We start from the raw sequence: 21232 nt of genomic DNA, 5'->3' as shown, positions 1-21232 counted from the left end.
GGGCTCTGCTAGCTGTGAGAAATGGGATAGAAAAGGCAAGTCTTCCAGGTGGAATATTCCCCTTCTCTACAGTCTCTAATCAAAAGTTATTTTGGAATTTAGGGAATATAGACTTCATCTAGTCCATTGTCGATCTCCTGCCTTTTTATTTTAGGTTTGGCTGGCCTTTGGTGTTAAGCTTCCCTGGGAATACTAGCAGTAGTGGCAATGCGTTGCATCACTCATGAGGTAAGTCAGGCCTGTGTCCTTGTAAAGGGTGTGGAGGGGTTGTCACAGACATCAGTGAAAAAGAAACACAAAAGGTTTCTGGATTCTTGTTATGCTGTAAGTCAGTCCTGCTTGAATGCAGACTGGGCACAGCTCCTTCCAAAAGGACTTTGGTACACTATAGACTGTGCCAGTTGCCCAGGAACTAGACCATATCCACTAGCATACGTGATAGAGGCTACTCAGGTATAGCCTAAAAGGCTTCCCATAAGGATCCATAATTGCTGTCAAATCTAATCCTAAGGTGAAGAATAGAAAACAGCTTTATTAATGTCCTGGGATCTACAACTAGCAATAAAGCTAGCAGGGAACATTGTGATATCCCATTTCATTATAAATCTCTAAATCCTGCTTAAATGTGATGGATCTACCGTGACAACAACTCGCAGTTTTCCGGTTCAGAATTGTGAGCTCCTCTAAAAGCTCTTAGTGAGTATTCTGAACTTCTGAGGGACTGCTAAACTTTTGGCACAGGGTCCATCTGTTTCTGAATCCTGTAGCTGATGCATCATCTAGAGAAATTTTCTTGATCTCCTTCGAACTGAAAAGGAACATTAAAGATGTAATGTTCTAGCAGTAACTATCTTGCCTAGCTATTACCTGAGCTTTCCTAGGAACTGGTGACCATGAAAACATTAACCTGTTTCCCACTAAAAGCCCAAAGAGCATTGCTTTGACTCAGACTTCTCCCATACAAGTATATGGCAGCACAAAAAAGAACAGACAAAAATGAGTGAACCAAAACATTACATTGCATAGTCTCCTGCAGGAAAATAATGGAAGAAAAACACATGACAGATGGTAGTCAAATCACTCAGCCATTATTAGAAATCACTGCAACAGCGTATACTTCAGGAATCTGTGTAGAAATAGCAGACAATAATCTATGCTTCAGTGAGCTCTGTTCACAGGCTAAGGTCTGTGAAGCTTTTAATAAGTCCTTGTCTTTTTGTTAACTTTTGTATTTCTTTTATGCATGTCTTCTATTTAATGATTTCCTCTCTGGGGTGGGGATTTGCGCTTTCTTTGGTAGTGATGGGTTTTTTTTAAAGACTTTTAATGTAAAGCTCTTTTGAAAATGAACTTTATTTTCTTATCTGGATGTCATAAAAATTAGTGAGCCAGAAAGGAACCTTTCTGCCTTTAGAAGAGGGAAAATACAATGGCAGCAAGAGAGTGCCAGTTTTGCCTATTGATTTCTGTCTAGCCTCTCTTTTTCTCTCACTCCCATTTCTGTAGGAAATATCTTCTTTAGTTCCCAGGATAAATGAGCTGTAGTTTGAAATAAGGGTCAAGAGCATGTGGAAGAATGCCCGTTTCTATTCAACTGCTAATGACTAAAGATCCTAGTGATGAGTACCTAGTTATTTCACTCATATTCTTAAGATTTTGAATGCATGAAAGAAGATATTTGCCATTTAATTTAACAAAACAGAAAGGAACAGTGTAAAGAGAAGAGACTATGACATAAAATGAGACTACGCAGCTTTTTTGACCACACTTGAGAACCGAGCCCCACTTGCCTATGGATAAAAAAATTCCCCTTTCCTCTCACTAGCAGTATTGAATCCCAGAAAGAGTAAGCAAATAAAAGCAAGAGACATGCTACTTTCTAAATTGTTTCTTTTTGTGAGGGAGAATGGAGAAGAGAAGACAGCATGTTAGTCAATGTGGTATTTTAGAGTCCTTTCCACAAATATTTTAGTTACAAAGGCAAGCAGAATGTTTCTAAAGAAAATAAAAATTGTATTTGTGTCCAGATTGGTTCTGATTGCAGGAAATGTGAGTAGTTGCAGCAAAAGAATAAAACCGAGGGCAGATAAACTGTATTCCTCGCACTACAATGATTGCATGTTAGGCTGAAGCACTAACTGAGCATCTGTATGCCTTAGCAAACTACGTAGAAAACCACTCACTGTGTTAATCGGTTACTTATCTAGCAGGGAAAGTCTTTTGAGTTCTATAGATAAAAATCACTGTATGATAGAAATGAAAAGATGGACCCCAGTGGAGGCCTAATATGGCTCCAGCCTATTCCAGATTAATAAACTCATGGTCAGTATTCTGTGCCCTGGTAGGAAATTCATAGTTTCAGCTCTACTCAGCTTCCTTACTGTTTGGTGTTTTAAAGTAATTCAGATATCATAGTGGGACTTTTAAAGTGCTATTGATTAATTGCTACCATCCACAGTGCTTAAAACTGGTTCAGGCAAAAGAGTAGAAGTTTTAAATATTTTTCAGAGAGTCGCGAAAAGCCGAGTATATTTGTGTGCCAGAAACAATAAGGTAAGCCTGTAGGCTAACTCCCCGGAACACAGAGAACAATGCCATGGGGCCATGGGATAGCAAGCTTCACTTTTTTTATCGCTTCTCCAGGGCTTCAGTTTTCTTTCTTCAAAATAGCGAAGTTCAGTATATCACTTGTGCCCTTCTGCCTCTTGACACAGCATCTCCTGAAGGAATCTATCTACACCCCACGGAATAACACTCTTCAGGCCATCTGTCTCAGCTCACGTGTATGCACAATTCTTATGCACCCTTGTCCATCTGCCATTCAGCTGAGCTACATGCTGGTTTTGTGAAAACCAGGTGATACACCTGACCTCAGGACTGACTGTAGCAGCTGATCAGTCACTGGTGGGAGTTAAGCCCATCTCCCTCTTTCCAAGAGAGAAGGACAGTTAAAAAGACTACCTAAATATAGAGCAGAAAAAAAAAATAACCATGTCATTGCATCTAGGACATCATCTAGAGTTACTATGTAGGATTTGGAATCCAGTTCTTGGAGTTATTTAAATATATACCTAAATAAGGTGTTTTCATTACTTTGATATTGCTTTTATAAGCCTTTTTTTTTTTAACATAACAAAAATACATAAAGGAAAAGTTTGCAGTTCCTGAGAAAAAGGAAGCCCTCTAATAAAACTGGAATTAAGTAGATAAAATGCTATTAGAAAAGAATATTTGGAAATTTAGGCTCAAAATATAGATGTTTATGACACAATATTTGGCACAGTGATTTGTAGGAGAGCTGAAGGACACTCATGACAGAGAAATATTTCAGACATTATCTATTAGAGATATCTTTCTTGGCAGTGAAAAATCTTTATTTTTGCACTCCAGCAAGAGAATATTTGACTTCATAGCTGGCTGTCTAATATAAAAATTAAACCAATCAAAACTTCTTAATGCAAAATTCTTATCTGTGGTGTGCACTATGGATAAAAAGGCAATTCAAAGTGTAATTTAAACAAAAATAGGCAGTCTTCTGGGACAATTTTCTTTTGGCCACTTTATTCATAAAGAAGTGAGAAGCAGTTTTTATTTTTTTTTTTTTCAAAGAGATTATGAACTTCATCAGGGATATTATTTCCCTGATTTATAGAACTAGACGTACGGAAAGATTTGCAGTACTCAAGCTGTAAGCCGAAGTATTTATTTAACACAGATGAAAATCTACCCCCTCCCAAAAAAGTTCATAAAGACCGATGTAGCTTCATGCCAGATGATTAATAATAATTCCCTTTAGAGGAATCTGTCTGAAATTTACCTTTGAGCCCACCCAGGTTATGACACTGACTCAGAAAAAGCACCTGGCTTTACAGGGCGGTAGGCTGTGTGCTCTGCCCTGCCCAGCATTTGTTCTGATTCTGAGCTGAGAGAGCAGGCAGTGCTGAATCATGGATTGCACAGGGCATGAAACAGCCAAGGAGATACCGCAAAGCTGTCAGCAAACTACCTGGTGCTTCAGGGTAGTTACACTTGATCTGGATGTTGTTAGTGCCGGACTGCATTTCTGGCAGAAGACACAGGGATATTTGTATCTGCAGTATATGAAATAGTGAGGTACTCTGTGGCACTATACCATGAGGGAATTACAGTGAGGCATTTGTCAGCTGGACAGCAGAGCAGACTGCTTTGTGCTGCTAATGCAATGAGGTCTGATTCCTTATAACTTTTCTTTGAAAAGCACGGTGAATCTGAAACAGGAGAGGCCCAAGTGTGGTAGTACAAGGCTGATGCTGCTGTTCAGGGAAGAAATGTTAAGGCACCAGAAGCCTCTAGACTCTCGGCTGTCTGCAGCACTGTTGATCCCTCCAGCAAGTCTCTAGTGAAGAGGAGCCTGAAGCATCCCTGAGCTGACCTTTTAGTTTGGCTAGGGGCATTAACTGACTAAGGCAACAACCCTAGCTAATGAGAAAGAATATTTTTTCTGGATATATTGTCATTGTACTTCAAATAATATCACAGACCTACACTTTTATTAATCAGACTATGTTTTTGCATGTCTAGCCTAAAACCTAGAAATGCAACGATCAATGAACAATGAGAAATTGGTTTGGGGCTCAAAAAATATCTTTGGGTTTTTTTTCTACATGGTACCTCCAACCTGGTGGAGACTGATGGAATGGCCCAAGTAAATGAGCAGTTCTAGTTCATGGTTTATAACCAATACATGTGATGCAAGCAATTTAAGGACTTAATTTTCGTACTTCTATACAAAGTGACCTTTTGCAATTACAGAAATTTGTAATTGAATTTTATACTTTTCTTTAATCTCCAGTGTCTGCATATACTCTCTTTTCATTAGTGTCTACTTTGCCTTTTCCAATCTGACCAAGCCCAGCTCTGTGCATTGTGTTCTAGCTGTAAAATGATAACAAAAAATAAGTCCATATCTACCGTACTCTCACCAGAGTAGATGTATAATCTGTTATGTAGTGCTACAGTTACAAAGTTTGTACACAAATTTCAATAATAAACCATGCTTCAACCTGATCTCCTTCCTGCTTTTGGTGCTCTGAGGAGTTTTGGTTTTTGACTTATTCTATTCTAAGGCATTTTCCTGCATGGTATTTCATCTGTGTACCACAGAACTGGTCATATCTCTTAGCTGAAGTTGGTAGAATCTGCCTTCTCTGGCTGGGGAAATGAGTCAGCAGAAATAACTGTGCCTCACTGAACACTGTCTCAGGGAAAAAAAGCCACCTTGTGCTACAATAAAATGATGAAATATTTCATCTCACAACAGTGCTTGAGCAAAAATAAACCTTTTTTAGTTCCTTTTTAGTTGAGGAGGTAATTAGGAGGTCCAAAGAGATGGGAGAACAGGCTTTTATTTGAAGAACGATTGTGAGAGAAAATAATGGGGTCAGAGTAAAATAAATCTTTTCCTTTTTTTCCCCAACAAAGTATTGCTTTTCATTAACTCCAGTGTGTTTCTCTAGGCAATAGGAACAGAATACAAAACTGTTGCAAGAAATATTCTCCTAGGATGCTTATGGACCTGCAGATGTTCCTAATAGATGAAGTCCTGGGTCTGCAGCACAGATGGAAAATGATAAATGATTAAGTTGTTATAGGATATAAATAACAGTACTACGATGTTGTGTGTAGAGATATCAGCAGAACAAGAAATGCTTATCTGCTGGCTTGGTAAGCGTCTTGTTTATGGCTTATCACAAACTGCAACAGTTCTGGCTGCTGCCCAAACCTTAAGTCAGTGACTTTCTGTCAGGGTACTGGAGGCACCACCAGCCCTGACTGTCCCTGCTTGACCAGCCTCCAGGGCTCTTCTCTCGGCTGCTCAGCTCCTGGCTGGGGTGGTTGCCAGGCACTGCCGCCACTGGTCCCCAAGGAGTCCCATAATGTTTGCTCCACAAGGAGAGCAACGAGCATGCTTTTACCAAAGGCTGAGGATGTTTTTTTCTTTCTCCTATACTTGGAAACAGCATTTGTCAGAAAGTCTTCCAGAAAAAAAAGTTAACCCAATGGGAAACTCCCACAGTATACAGTTTTAACTCACATACTTCAAAATTTTGCTCCTTGTTCTAAAGCCAAATACACACTATTGTTTTAGCTGGAGAAAAAAAAGGAGTGGCATCCACACCAAGCAAACCCTCACAGATTTTTTGTCCTAGCTTCTTGCAACATGAGAGCTTTCCTAGGAGGGTCTTACCTAGGCAGTCGCATTTTTCAGTTCTGCCTCACTGGGCTTGGCCACAATTCTTCAAGCTTGGGTTTGGTTTGCCTGATGAGAGTTTGGTGTGGTTTACTCTTTGGTGCCATCTTTCCTAGGCAATATATTCATGCCTTCCACATCTGCTTCTGCACAAGCAAGGTGGTTCCCTGACAGCCAAGCTGATTCTCTGCCATTGATGCGCTGCATCTCTGAGAGATTCTGGTGAAGTTAGTGTTGTTTGGAGCAAAATAACTTCAATTTGAGTAATCTTTAAGATATGTGTAATGTAAAGTAACATAAAGTACAGTCTGCTCTAACACTTTAGATTCTTTATTGTTTATTCTTCAAATGCAGACACTTCCCTATCTCATAGCCCCAAAGTGTTTTATACTGAACAAATAGCTTTCTCCTCAATAGCCAACTTCTGATATACAATTATCATAATTACCATAGGTATTATATGCTTCTGTCCACAGAGTAAGATCTACATCTAATCAAAATTATCCCATAAGCTATATAAAGATGTGATACTCTCTAAGAGCACTGAATGCAATTTGCCTTCAAAGAAAAGGTTTCTGAATACATTATCTACACTATAAAATTAAAAATAGCATCAAACCGAATAACAGCTTCCTCTCACCCACATTTCATATCTCCAACCAAGAAAGTTAAAATGGGCAAAGAGATAAGACAATTTAATCTCAGCATCTTAAAAAGTACAGTTTACAACCATAAAATGCTAACAGACTCACTTCTAACACACTTTTGCGCCCTTCCACACTCTCATATTTACCATGCAACCCCAAGAAGCCAATGTGAACTCTGGTCTTGCAGTATCAGGTCTTTCTTGCAGCAACAAATAGGCCAGGATGTTTCTCTCCTCAGCTGTGGGAGTCTCGAACTAGAAAGTATATACACAGATGGAAAGCATAGCTGTGATGCACAGAAAACATGTGTGGTACTCCCTTCACAGAACAAGAGTCCATCTGGATGTTTACTGGGCAAACCTTTTTATTTATTTATTTATTTATTCAAGACACTTTTACTGTATTAGAAATGAATAAACACAATTAAAAATGAAGTAGACAACAGAAGCTGAAGGTGTCCTTCTCACCACACATCCCTGAATTCCTCTCCTTACCCTCCTCCTCAATTTCTAAAAAGAAAACTGAGGGCGCACACTTAAAAGCTGTGTTAAATGAGAGTGGAGTTAAGCATATGACCAAATAATCTTTGGGATCAGGTTCTATACGTGTGTCATCAGTCTATTTACATTTAGCCACAAAATGAAAGGAAACTTAGAAGACTTTTCACACAGATTTAGGCTGAACATTCACATTTTAGGATGATTTAGAAAATACATTGAAAATGTTGTATAAATTATTTGAGTGGCACATACTATATTGTCTGGTAAAGGAGAGTGAGAAGGAAGAATGATGTGCAGATTTACTTCCTCTGCTGACAGTAGTTGGGATTTAGAGGAAAATAAAAGCCAGCTAGGACCTAAGATATTCAGCCAGCTAGGACCTAACTTAGGACCTAAGTTAGGCTGAGAGTTCTAATAATAGATTTGAAAAATCCAGTTTCCTGAGATTTGAACACAAGGCAAAGAAGACAAACTAAGAGCAGGTACCATTTAGAAATCAGAAACGCAACAGGAATTAAGATGTTTATATCCAGTACTAGCAATTGTCTGTTGGATTTAAATAAAGACATGAAAATCAATAGCTGGTCTATTGCTGTGGTAACTGTTAGCAGTTGTCAAATCAATAGAGCTGGTTTGGGGTAATTTATTGGGGAGTTATGGTTTGCCGCTAAAGAAAAAGTGCAATGATGATGAAAGAGAGTCTTTTTAGAAGCTGTTGCCAAGAAGAAGGAAAACAAAGCTAAAAACAAGCACATGCTACAAAAAAAGCACATGCTACAAAAACAAGCACATGCTACAGTTATCAAGAAAATGTCCTTTAGAATAAAAATAAAAGGCTATGCTATAAAATTTATGTGTACTTACACAACAGGTTTGTACAGGTAATTTGAAAACCCCAAGGACATTTTGTTTTAAACTCATCATCATGAATATGCAGATATTCTCTAAACAATACAGCTAACTGCTATTTAGAATTTTTCCCTCACCTGAGTTTTCTTAATATAGTGGAGCGAATGTTGATTGCCTATGCGATTTATTTACAGTATGACAGCACAGCACCTCAGCCATGTATTCTTCCTGTTGTTTCATCTATTCACTCCTAATCAAATTTCAAGAATCACTTTGTGCATTACAATTAATAGTTTATACACAAAATTTATGCACGTGAGAGGATTAATGGTTCCACGAGGGCCCCGCTTTCCTACCCAACCTTAGTCATCTGTCACACATAATCAGTGTGCCTAATGGTCACTCCATCCTCCACCTCTGAAAATCACCTCTCTTGAGTACCCAATTGTATGTCTCAGGGCAGAGATACCACGTTGTATGGCTGTCCCAGAACTGTGCTGACTGGGCATCTGGTTGCCACTGCTGGTTATTTCACAGTGTGAGTACTTATGTACATCTTCTTTTAATCATCTACTGACCTTCAAAAACCTAAATAAATGTATTTATCTGTGAGACTTTTTCAGTTATATTTTCCCCAAGTTACAGACTAGATAGCTTTTTGTATTTTGTCAGGGGGGTGTGTGGTGTGGGGGGTGGCAACATTAGGCACAGTAAACACACTGGATTTATTTCCTTAGAGAACCAAGATAAAAATACTCTTTAATTAAGACTATCAGAGGTTCTTCTCTTTGGCTTTTGTGCACTGCTCCTGGCATTCCTTTTTGATCATTTTCAGTTCAACCTCATAGCTACAGACAGTACATAAGATTTTTTAAAGAAGCTAATGATTACAGGTGCATCCTTTTTCTTAATGTCCAATTCAAAGCATATGAGACGGTCTGGTATTTCACAACACTGTTACTCCAATGTTTATAGAAAATCTGGATCTGTTAGTGTCTTGTAACTATGTTTTGCTCAGCAAGAGCCAGAAAATTTGTAACAGCATATAAGGAAGATATGCTGGAAAGCAAAAATCCAAGTATGATGTTTGATGCTCTGTGATCTAATGCGTGAAATGTGAACCATTAATCAAAAGTGGACTGGAGATATAAATGCGGTCTTGCCTAGCTACAGAACATGGGGCAAAAGGCAAATAGCTGATGGGCATGCTAGACAGAAAGCATTTGAATATACTTACTGAGGACCAGCATTCAAAGTCAATGAATTCAAGCTGCCGGATCAGCTGAACCTCAGGGATTTCATCACCTATGGTTGTGTTATGCTTGATGTTTATTTTCCTGCCTTAATAAAGGCAATTTTTTTGTGATAAATCCAGTTTTAAATGAAGTAGAGTTGCATAGCTGGACAAGAGTAAGAAAGTCTGATTCTGGAAGAGCTGAAATTTGATACACCCCAAGAAGCAACCAGTTATAGCTAGTGGCTAAAGAGCCAGGCACCCCAGGTGAGGATCAAGGTCTTGGCATCCCTGCAATGGCAGTGGGCCAGTGAGACAGTGCAGCCACTTCACAAGAAGGAAATCACAAAGAAAAAACAATTAATATGTCACCAAAACCACAGCAGCATACTGCCAGGGAAGTGAAAGGAAAGGGAGTTATAACAATGATTCTAATAAATCCTGAGGTGATGAAATGCTTCCAGAAATGCTTTGCCTGGCTAGAAAGTCAAAATGATAAAGTCTGTGTGCAAATTCTGTTATCAAGGCAATTCCTCATGAGGACTATAAATAAGAGAAGTTCTTAACAGAAACATATGCACTCTGATATTGTTCTTGTTTTTATTATACTACAGGAGATGTAAAAATGCATAAAAACTTGAGCTGTTTTTTTAAGTGCTCTGAACTAGTCATTCATTTTGTAGTTGTGGTGCTTTTGCATATCAAATTTTTGGACACTGATTGCTCCATAATGCTTATGCAATGTATAATCCAAGCAAGACCATTGCAATCTGAAAAAGGGCAAAGCCATGGCACCTCAGTCCCTTTGAATTCACACATGCACACATCTGCAGGTCAATGTATCTCAAACCACAGAGATGTGTGTTTTCTTCTAACCTCCTTTAAACCATACAACTTGTGTTATTTTATTGAGTAACTACTCAACGATATGCTGCTGTTTTCTACTGCTGCTGTATATTTCTACTACATTTAGAAATATAACCAAAATAATGATTGTAAAACTAGAAATACAGGTCTGAAGTTCCCCTAGTTGACAACTTTGAGTTCATTTAGACTCATGTATAGTAAAAGCAAAGTGAATAAAAGCCAACCGGTCTGATGGCACTAATTTTAAGGCATCCTTTCCATCCATCCTGAACAAATGTAAATGCATAAAAAGGTGCAGGATAGAAAATGAGAGTATTTCAGTTAAATGTCACCACAAAAGCCAATTAATCTCTAAAGTATTCCATCCTCCCTTTATTTGTTATTGTTGACTTCAAAAATAAATATTTATAGAAACCAATAAAGTATCTTGTATACAGTGTTACATAAATAGATGTAAATGGGAAAACTGACATTCTGAATATTGAGCACTTTTTATCCATTAATTTTGGCTTTTTGTTAACATGGGAATTGTTCTTTAAAATATTTGTTACGCGTGATTTGATTGCTATACTGATATTTGCAAAACCTCCATTGAGTCTTTGGTCATGTGTAAAATATTTCAGTTTTGGAACGACTGCTAGCCTTTTCCGTCTTCAATGTTTGTGATTTTTAATATGACTTTTTTTTTCCTTCTTTTTATTTTACAAAATATCTATAAGGGGAATATGTGGTGAAATGAAGGATACAAACAACAACTACTAAATGCAAAGCTGTTTTCTTCAGTGTTAACTGTAGTGGTTCATGTAATTTCAGAAATGACTAGTTACTGACTGGTTTCCTCTGAGCATTGCAGAGATGTGTTGTTTCATAGTGCAGTCTCAGCGCAAACTTTCCATCTTCCCAAGTTACCTGTTCCTCTTCTAACTGAAATTTCCAGCCTAAGGGATTACTGACCCACAGCTCCAGCCTAAAGGTGAGGTGGCAGAAGGGAGCTAAAACACCTTTTCCTCATCTACACGGCAAGGACTTCCATTCTATATGTAGCTGTTACACATTTCCTGTGATACCAGTCTGGATTCCTGCAGATCATGGTTTTACACAGAGCTGTTCTTGAAAATCACTAGAAAATTCTAGCTAACAGATGCTTTAGCTGCCATATTTTCCACAAAAAGAATGCCAAGTCTTTCTCCTTAGGGTACAGAGACTTCTAGTTAAATTCCTTGTCCTGTTTGTTATTTACAATCTACTATAATGAAGTATACCTGTCTAGTTAATCTGTATCAAATCCCATATAGCCAAGATACCATCTCTCTCTTCACGCTTACATAAGTCCCTGTCTGGCAAGTTCAGCCAGAGTGATTCAGACTGACATTTCCAAATTAAATTAGAAATCTGTAGATTTTAAATGGAGAGTCTGAAGCTCAGAAATTGTGGACCTCTGACTTTGAAATGTACTTTTCTCTTCGGTCTGATGTAGCATAGGCTTGTTCGTATGCAAGTCCCAGCACAGATTTATCTGTTTGCTCAGGTTGTATCTTAGGCCATGATTTCAGGGAAATCAGAGGATTTCAGGGCTAGAGAGTTGGATCAAAATGAATTGAGCTGGATAGAACTGATGTGTGTAAGAGCACATTGTAAATATTGTGTAGCATTTTGGCCTAGAGGGCACCCTAAGAACATTTTTTGCAGTTAATAAATAAACACAGGGATGGCTTGCCACATTATCCAGGACCAAATATTCCCATTGTTTAGCAAAGGAGACATTCGTATGACTTCTCATTCACTCTTTGGGAGTGTTTTTGTACCCATCAGAGTGCCAAAATTCATCCTCAGGTGTCACAAGAGTAAGTGCCTGAGATATCTCCATGCTTTGAGACATGTGCCCTTTCTGTAGTGAGGGGACATCAAGTGCTTTTTGGCTATTGCATGTCATTGCTTGGACAGCATGGATTTGTGGCAGGGAAAACATTTGTGAAAAGAGCTTCCCTTGAGGGGGGACTATGCCCTTTCTCTTTTGGAGCATGCTTTTCCAGTCTCCGTCCTTAATCGCCGGTACAAAGGACTTCTGCTGAGAGATTTTTTTGATATAGTGTTATAAAAGCAATCAGTTACTTATTATTAAATGTAGAAATAATTAATCTTAGCTTATTAGCAGCTCTGCTAGCCAGATATGGAAACTGCTGAACATCTGAATAAATCTAGTCTGTTCATCACTTCATGGAGACTATAATCCTCAGAGAATGTCAAAAATTTACAAGACATCCCTGAATGCTGAATTTTGTATTGATTTGGATCTCATACTTATTTGAAAGGCATTTGAAATCATAACCAGCCAGGCAGTTCCCCCCTGACTAACTCTCCAAGGAGGCATTTTGGTTATTTTAAAACAATATGAAATGTCCTAAGTCTGTAAAATATGCTCAAGATACTGTGACTTGAGAGAGGGAATGGGAGGGTATGTGATGATTAGCAATGCAAGCTTTCAAATTTCAGGGGAACCTTGGGGTCAAGGGATGTGTATGCCTGTCAAAAAAAGAGCAGAATAGCCCCACATCATCACAGGTTTCTGTAGAAGCTCTCTCTAGTTTTTAAGTATCACAGAAGTGAGGCCTAAATTTCATGGGTTAATCCTATTTAATTTTAATGGATCTACTAGTACAAGGAACAGCTGAGCAATCAGACCTTCATGAAGCGCCCTATATACTGATATCGATCCATTAATGTTCGTTTCCTAGCAGATGCAGCAAATAAGTGTAAGTAATCAAAACTGTTAACAATGTTAACAATGCTCCTGCCTTATTTCTTACCAGAGTGACTGAAGAGCTTAAATATAAGAAATACAGTAAAACAATGTTGTAGCTGGCATGCATTTTAAATGAAAACCCATGAGAAATGTTTGCTTTGCTAAAAGAAAATGAGAAAATATACTGAGTATATTAGGAAAGTTTAAATCCCTGTTTCAACTGAAGGAGCATTCTGGATGATATGACTCTAAAGCCTTGCTCATGAGCAAACATTTCATTATCTACTACAGAGGGATACCTATGCATTTTTTGCATGCACATTGTTTATATGTAGTGGGTGGCTTTTGTAAATCACGAGAGGAAAACCTCTGAGTGAGCAAAACAGAAAGAAATATTGACAATTTATAAAATAGCTGGTATCTGTTTTAACTGACTTCAGACAGGAACAAATGAGCTTTCTACTTGTTTCCAAGGCAGAATAAATTTGTATAATTTTAGTAGCATTTGTTGTTGCAGAATAGTTTTAAATCTCCCTAATAATTTAGACAGACAGATTTGGTAGGAAGTAGAGGAGTGAGGAGCCATGTTTGGGAAACCAAAAATAGGGTCTCCACAAGCCAGATATCGAAGCTTCAGTCTTTGCTACTCAAAACTGCCCCTCTTTTAAGTGGCTTTCTACAATACACTGGCCTGTCTCATTACAGCTGACCAGAAGTTTTCCAATAGAAGATTTCCTGTTGAAAGAGATAATTTTTATGAAATAGAAACATTTAACAAGACTATGCCTGTTGTAGCAAAAAAAAAAAAAAAAATCTTTTGAAGAAATACTGGAACAGAACTTCAGAACTTCCATTTTAAGCTGATGATTGATTTCATCTGAAGTAAAAATAATGACACACTGTGCTACACTGTATAAGATGTTTAAGCGGAAAGCAGAACAAAACACATTTGATGCCATCAAAATAGAATATTTCAATCAATCTCCGAGTGCTTTTTAAATTGTGTTGCATGGGAAACTGAAAATTGTTCACTTTTCATCCACTTCAGGAGAGAAAAATATTCAACATCAGGCAATTTCCCATGGAAAGTAAACATTGCTTAGAAGCCAGCTCCAGCCCTCGCTCTGTTCTTGCCCTGATCCTCTGCTTGTCTGATAGGAGCTCATATCTCTGGAAAAATTACAGCCTCGTGCAGTGTTCCAGTGTTGGTTACCAGATGATAACCAGATGTCACGTTACCATGTGACAGGAAATTTGGGAAGGTAGCAGAACTGGGTCATGGGACGTTTCTGAGAGGAGAAGTGTAAGATATGCAGGCCAAGGCAGGATCAGGATGTGCAGAAGAAGGCCAAAAGGTGGTGGGTTGACTTTGGATTCTTTGCAGGTATAAGGACAACAGGGTCACATGGTGCTACTTCCCATGGTGGAAACATGACCACTGGGGAAGATCGAAGCCCCTGCAGTCTCAGTGGTCTCTTTGCCTATCCCTTCTGAAAGCCTTATAACATCCCAGGTGTCTTCTTGTGAATTCTGGACTTCTGCCAGCGGTTACCTGTCCCCATCTACTGCTGCAAGGATTGGAGGGGCTGCAGTTGAGGCCGTGGCTGCAGACCCAACCTGCTCTTTAGTCTTAGCAAGGCTCAGATCATCACAGGAGGGAGAACAGCTCTGTGTGACAGCCATGCATGATTCTTAGATGAAACAATTTGTCTTTGCAAGTGCTGGGTGTGAGAGCATAAATGCTACAAAGTGTTAAATGTTGGGAGAGGTCAATGGGAACATTTGCAAATGCTTCCCTTGCCAGAGACAGTGGAGCAAAGCTTTTATTTCACAATTGGAATAATTTACTAGCATGTTGCATGTTCATTATGTCAAGGGCAAAGTGTAATTATTAAAGCGTGGATGAAGGGGGATTTGTTCCCCCTTTATGTACTCTTCTGGATGTTTCTCCAGGCCTGGTAGATCTGCCCCAGGCTGTCTCTGTGGTGCCCTGTGGGAGCTTTGTGACCAGAGACAGAGGACAGGCAGCCCCTCTACTCCTAGCTCCTTCTTTGGGAAACTTGACCTGCAGGAAAGTGGGCACCGGCAAACCATAGTGTCTTCCATAGTGAAGACATCTCATGGATAAACACGTAATGCAGGCAAATAACTAGCTGTGTGTCAGTAAAAGCGCAAATATTGACACAGGGAGAACATAACCCTGAGGCAGCATTCACTGCCAGCCCTTCTTTGAATGAGCAATAGTTAAATGTTTGTCCTTGCCTCTTTCTTTCAAAAGTAGGGCAAATATCTATAGAGTTCCCAGCGGGGAAGTAATCTAACTTTAACTTTCATACAGTCAAGTAAAACACCCGAGACCTCTGTTAGGGATGCAAGCAGGTCGTCTGAATTATGATTATTCAATCTGGTATTATTTTAATCTGAGATGCCTCTCACGTGCTTCATTTAGATTCATCTTGACCCGAAAACTGTAATCTCAATACCTTTATTCTTATAGGTGATTTATCTTGTTGCAGTATATTTTTTTCCTTTTTTCCTCCCCCCTTTAATATAAATCTTTATTTTAATACCAAAACCATGCCCATGAGGCAGACCGGCACATTTCACTCTCTCAGGTCTCCCGAGTGTGGTCTGGGTCCCTTTCGAGCCGCAGCCTCTTGCATTTGCTCTCTCTTTTGCTGATTGTGGCACGAAGATAACGAATTAAGAGTCGCGGGAGGTGAGAGCAAACACCTCCCCTGCAGCCGCAGCGCGCTCCGGGTGACTCTTCCTCGCTCGCTTACAAGACAATAGAAATTAAGGAGGGGGAGAAAATGACTGATCCTTCTGTATGAGAGAATGGATGAGCCCGGGATGACCTGTTTTTTTCCTTGCGGTGGAGCGGTGCTGAAGACAGAGGGCACCAGCGCCCAGCCCACAGCCGTCGCCCCGCCGCCAGCACGCCAGCTCGGGGCGGCCGGAGAGTCGCCGGTGCCCGCTCCGAGCAGGCAGGGAGCAGCTGCCTCGCCCGGCCAGGTACGTCTCGGGGTTACCCTGCAGACAGATGGCGGGACTCAGCCGGGGGGATGCCTGTGGGGCAGGCAGGGTGGCCAAAACGTCCTTCGGAGTCTGCTCCGGGGAGCCTTCTCTTCGGGCGGCTGTGCATGTGTGGTCACAGCAGTCAGGAAAGCGGCTCTCCTCGGAGCATCGCCTTGCCTCTGACCGTCTCCAGCCCCGTCCCCAGCCGGTGGGGAGGATAGGGGAGCGGCGGGCAGTCCGTGGGGATGCGTGCAGAGGCCGGTGTCCGTGCCTCGGGGTGCGCGTGTGTGTGTGTGCGGGATCCGGGGAGACTGCGGCGGCAGCGCCAGGCGAGGGGCAGAAGTTTGGGGAAAGCGCCCAGCGGTGCTCGCGGGCGGCCGAGCCGGCGGTGCCGGGGCAGCGGGACACTGAGGTATCAGGTAACGGGACAAAGGGGCCGCCGAGACACCGGGACAGCAGGACAGCGGGTGGGGACAATGGGACGCGGAGCCCGCGGGTCAGTCCCCCCGCAGCCCCACTGCCGGGCGCTGTCTCGGGTACTGACGGGTGCTGTCCCGGGTGCTGACGGCGCCGCCGAGCAACAGCGACCCAAGCCGGCCCGGCCGCGCTCCCCGGGCGGCAGTGGTGGCAGCCGAGCTGCCCACCCCCTGCCTTTCCACGGCATTCCAAGCCTCCGAGCCCAGCTGCCGGGATCGCCGCCTCTCCCCGCCCCAAGCCTGCATGCAAGGCAGGCGTGCCGGTAAGGCACATCAGGACTTTGCCCGCTGTTGCCTTAGTAACTAACATGTATTTTCCTCCGCTTGCACGTCTGTGTCCCTGGCTGAATTACAGTTTTGCCCCACTCCCCCCGGGAAAGTTAATCTAAACTGTAAAGTGGTTCCTTTCTTCTTCGCTTCGCTGACCTTTAAATGACATTTCCCCGTCGCTGGCAGGGCAGGTTGTTAGCTCTCCCTTTGCACCCGCTTTCTCTTGAGAAAGGAAATTCCTGAGCTGAGAAAGATGCCTACGGAAAGTCAGAAGCACTTATTGCCATTCATTCAGGGCTGAGGCCGCTGGGGCCGGGCTGGGACGCTGATCCGATGAGCTAACTACTTTGTGAAACTTTTAAAACTTCCGTGGGGGCGGAGGGGAGGGTCTGTGCCACTGAAAGTGTGGAAAACAGCTGCTCCGACTTGAAAAGAGAACAGGAAAGAGATCATATAAACTTAAGATATGTAACAATGCATGATCTTATGTGAAGGTAAATAAATACATATTTTAATCCCTTTTGAAACTTCATTTTCGAGTGCCTTTGCCAAACCAAATTCACCCGAGCATCTGCAAAAGCAGTCATCCTCTCAAAAAGTGTGGAGTCGCTTTATTGAGCTGTTGTTTAATATCGATTTCCTGACTAGCGTGTTTTATCCCCTATTTTTATGCCACCAGGTCAAAAATCCCTAGGATGACGGCTGCCTTGACATCTTCGAGAGCAGTGCTGTAAGACTTCGCTGTGATGGTATTTGGAGTAACTTGGGCACTGGCGGGGGGAAGCAGATGCTATTTCCTACATGTCCTTAAACCATGTGCAGGCAAGAGGAGCCCATGAAATTCGTAACCTGGGTCTGGATGACATCCTGCAACAAAATGATTGGTGTGTTGCTGGTCTTTTTCCCTGCTCTGCTCCTGGAGATGGACGTGATGCCCAGGAGCGCTGGGCGGAAGGTGCTTCTCTCTGCAGCCTCCTCGCAGCGGTCTGTGGCTCGGATGGATGGGGATGTCATCATCGGGGCTCTCTTCTCCGTCCATCACCAGCCACCGGCTGAGAAAGTGCCCGAGAGGAAGTGCGGGGAAATCCGGGAGCAATACGGCATCCAGAGAGTTGAAGCCATGTTTCACACTTTGGATAAAATTAATGCCGACCCGGTCCTGCTACCTAACATCACCCTGGGCAGCGAGATCCGAGACTCCTGCTGGCACTCCTCGGTAGCCCTGGAGCAGAGCATCGAGTTCATACGGGACTCCCTCATCTCCATCAGGGACGACAGAGAGGGAGGAACCCGCTGCGTTTCTGACTCGCAGTCTCAGCCCCAGACCCGAGTGAAAAAGCCCATCGCGGGGGTCATCGGCCCCGGCTCCAGCTCCGTTGCTATCCAAGTCCAAAACCTGCTTCAGCTCTTTGACATCCCCCAGATCGCTTACTCCGCCACCAGCATCGACCTAAGCGACAAAACCCTGTACAAATACTTCCTCCGCGTGGTCCCCTCCGACACGCTGCAAGCCAGGGCCATGCTCGACATTGTCAAGCGCTACAACTGGACCTACGTCTCCGCCGTCCACACGGAAGGTAGGTATGGAGTAGCATCCCCTCGGCTGCTCCGGGGTTCCGCAAGGTCACCGGTGCTGGGGGGGTGTCGGGGAGGGGGATGGAGACGCCGTCTCCCGGCGAGGAGGAGCAGGAGCAGCGAGCGCGGGCTCCAGGAGGGTCTCCCCGGTGGTCCCGTCCTCCATCCTCATTCGGCACACCGAGTGGTTTGTGTGTTTCTAACTAAAAAGGTTAACAGATGCGATCGGGAGGTGGCAGAGGCTCCAGCTGTGCCGCGGTGGGTCCGGAGGTGACTCCGTGGGGCTGGTGAGCAGGGATCCCTCACGCTCGGTCGCTGCCACCGGGCGAAGTTCGGCGTTTCTGCCTGAGTGAAGCCAAGTCGCGGCTCGGCAGGGACTCGGGGATTAGCTGCTGGCTTTGCTGCATGTGAACTCAGCTTCTGGGACTGCGAACGCAGCGGGAGGAGACCTGAAAATCCCTCTTGCAGTCCAGGTAGCCCCTGCAAAGCCACGTACCCTGGGGGAGAAAGGGCAGTAGGTGGTTTGTCAGCAAATCTAAGCAAGCATGGAGTTTTTTTTTTTTCATGCAATTGCATGAAAAAAATGTTGCTCTGTACAATCTGTTCATAGTCAACAGGTTTTGTTAATTTCAAATATCAAGACAAAAATATCAAAAGTAAGGATACTTTAAAAAGAAATCGTGGGTTTATAGCTAGGCTACGTGGACCAACATAAATTACAGAAGTAATTGTATTTGATAGAAAGCAAACTCTTGAGATGTATTGTTGTGACATTCCTATAGCCCAGCTATGGTCCTCAAATTGGGATTTTTGCATACAGAATTGCAAACCTGACCACATTATTGCCATACTTTTGCATCCATTCTGTGTGTCTGACTGTATGTCTTGTATGGATTTGATTTATTATTCCCTCTGGTTACTGAGCTGACTCCACACCATTTATTTATCACAGAGATGACTAAGTAAAAATAGTTAACATGTATATTATGATGAATAAATAAAAGAATCTCCATGAAGAGTTGCATGTACAAGATTCAAAGGTGAACTGGATTAAACTGGGCACCTAAAACATGACAGTGCTGCAGTTTGGAGGGAGTGGGGAAGTAAGAACAGGAGGCAATGACCTGGCATGGGCAGTTTATGTACGCCCTGTTCGGATGAGAAAACAAACTGCTAGCAGGAGTTGGACATGAGCTATTAAGATTCTGTATTGCTGACAGATATGATTAGATCTTGCGGCAGGCCAGGGTGAAAAATAAACATGAAAGCAGTAAATTCTTTGTTGATATAAATCACCATGACTCCCATCAATGCTTTCTTCTGGGGAGCTATGCTAACTCAAAAGTGCCTGAGAAGCTGCCTAAAAGGACCTGCTCCCTTACTTTCTCGCTCAGATGTAGCTCTCCTTAACATTAATGAGACATACCTTTTTTTGGAAAAGACAACAGGTTATGAAGGTTATTTGTTAATTCCTTTTAAAAGATATATATATATTTCAGTATATATATAAGTAGAAATTTCATTCATTGTTTGTGAGGAATTTTAATTAAATATCTGGTTTTATAAATATGCTGCTAACTGATGAAAAACGCTTGTTACAAGATACTTCAAAAGAGTGTATTGATGTACTGCACAAGGCAACAGTCTCCTCTTAGGAAAGCTCACAAGGATTTTGCAGATTGTGCAGCTTGATATTCATATTTGCATTTTTAAATTTTTATTAATTTGTATCTGCCATACCTCGATTGTTAGATTCAAGCTACAAAATCCACTGGAAATACGTAGCAAGCTTGAATTTCAGTGATGCTTTCCAGAAAGACAAGTTAATAACCCCATCCCAGTTGCTGTTGAGTGGATTCCAAAGTGAGGGTTTTTTTTTTTGTTTCCTATTTAAAGTGAAATTTCTACTCGTGAAGATGGGTGTAAACTGTTACACTTGTATTGCTTCTAATCCCATGCATTTACTGTGAGACATCTGCCTGCTAGTGTGTTAAAGGTGGGATTATTCTTCGCAGACAACACAAAACCACTCTGAATAATAGTCTGCATGAACAGGAGCTGCTCCATCCGTGCTATGTTTGGAAATATGGGGATAAAGTCTGGTTAGAAACATTCCTCCCACACACTTACTCATAGGCCTCTACGCTGTCTTTACGGTGAGCTGTGAGGAATTCTAGGTTATCAGGGGTTGGAGAATCACTTCAGCAGGGACTGTGAGCAATGAGCGTGTTTCTAGGAAATGCACAGGTTGACACTGTAAATAAGTTATTGTTTCACCTTCTGAGTAGTCCAGATCCAGTCTGGTCACCTGTTGAGAGCAGAAAAGCTGTTTAGTTCCTCTCTGACTCCTTGTTCTCACGGGGGTGGACAATACTCAGCTTTTGTAGGCACCCAGCCACAAGGGGATGCAATGAGACTGCTAAGCTCACCAACACCTGTGTCAGCTAGCCCTACTCCTCAGTCTACACTGGACCAGGGTCGCAGAAATAGCCCAGAGGCGATGAAGCCCTCCTCAAACCATCTGAACCTTCCAGCTCTTCTGTTTACCCTTCCTCTGTTCTTATATGTAGCTGGAGCTATTAGAATGATCCAAACAATACCAGTCAACCAATTGTACCTTTAATGAAAATCAGAAATAAATACCGCGTAATTCAGTGCCCATGTTTCTTAACATGAAACCTGTATGTGCTGTGAGAATGAAGATAACAGTCATGTAATCCATGCTGTAAGAATGAAGATAATAGTCATGTAATCTGTAGCATGATGACTCTAAGTAGTCCCCATTATCCTGCTTTGCATTTGATACGAAACTTTATTCTTCATG

General features: G+C 41.9%; 1 protein-coding gene across 4 annotated transcripts in view; it reads left to right on the top strand.

Moving 5' to 3' along the window:
* The first annotated feature begins 15698 nt into the window (after positions 1 to 15698).
* Positions 15699 to 21232, top strand: part of GRM1 (glutamate metabotropic receptor 1) — a 186819-nt gene continuing 181285 nt past the window's right edge. For 2 of the 4 annotated variants that reach the window (XM_054063653.1, XM_054063654.1), the window contains exons 1-2: positions 15699 to 16084; positions 17513 to 18410. In XM_054063653.1, the coding sequence (XP_053919628.1) occupies positions 17648 to 18410 (763 nt within the window). In that variant the 5' untranslated portion in view covers positions 15699 to 16084; positions 17513 to 17647. The remainder of the gene's footprint in view (positions 16085 to 17512; positions 18411 to 21232) is intronic. The other 2 variants (XM_054063656.1, XM_054063655.1) reach the window with 1 other exon arrangement.

The sequence above is a fragment of the Cuculus canorus genome, chromosome 3 (assembly GCF_017976375.1).
Source record: "Cuculus canorus isolate bCucCan1 chromosome 3, bCucCan1.pri, whole genome shotgun sequence".
Taxonomy (NCBI): Eukaryota; Metazoa; Chordata; class Aves; order Cuculiformes; family Cuculidae; genus Cuculus; species Cuculus canorus.
This window is presented reverse-complemented; position numbering and strand designations above follow the sequence as displayed.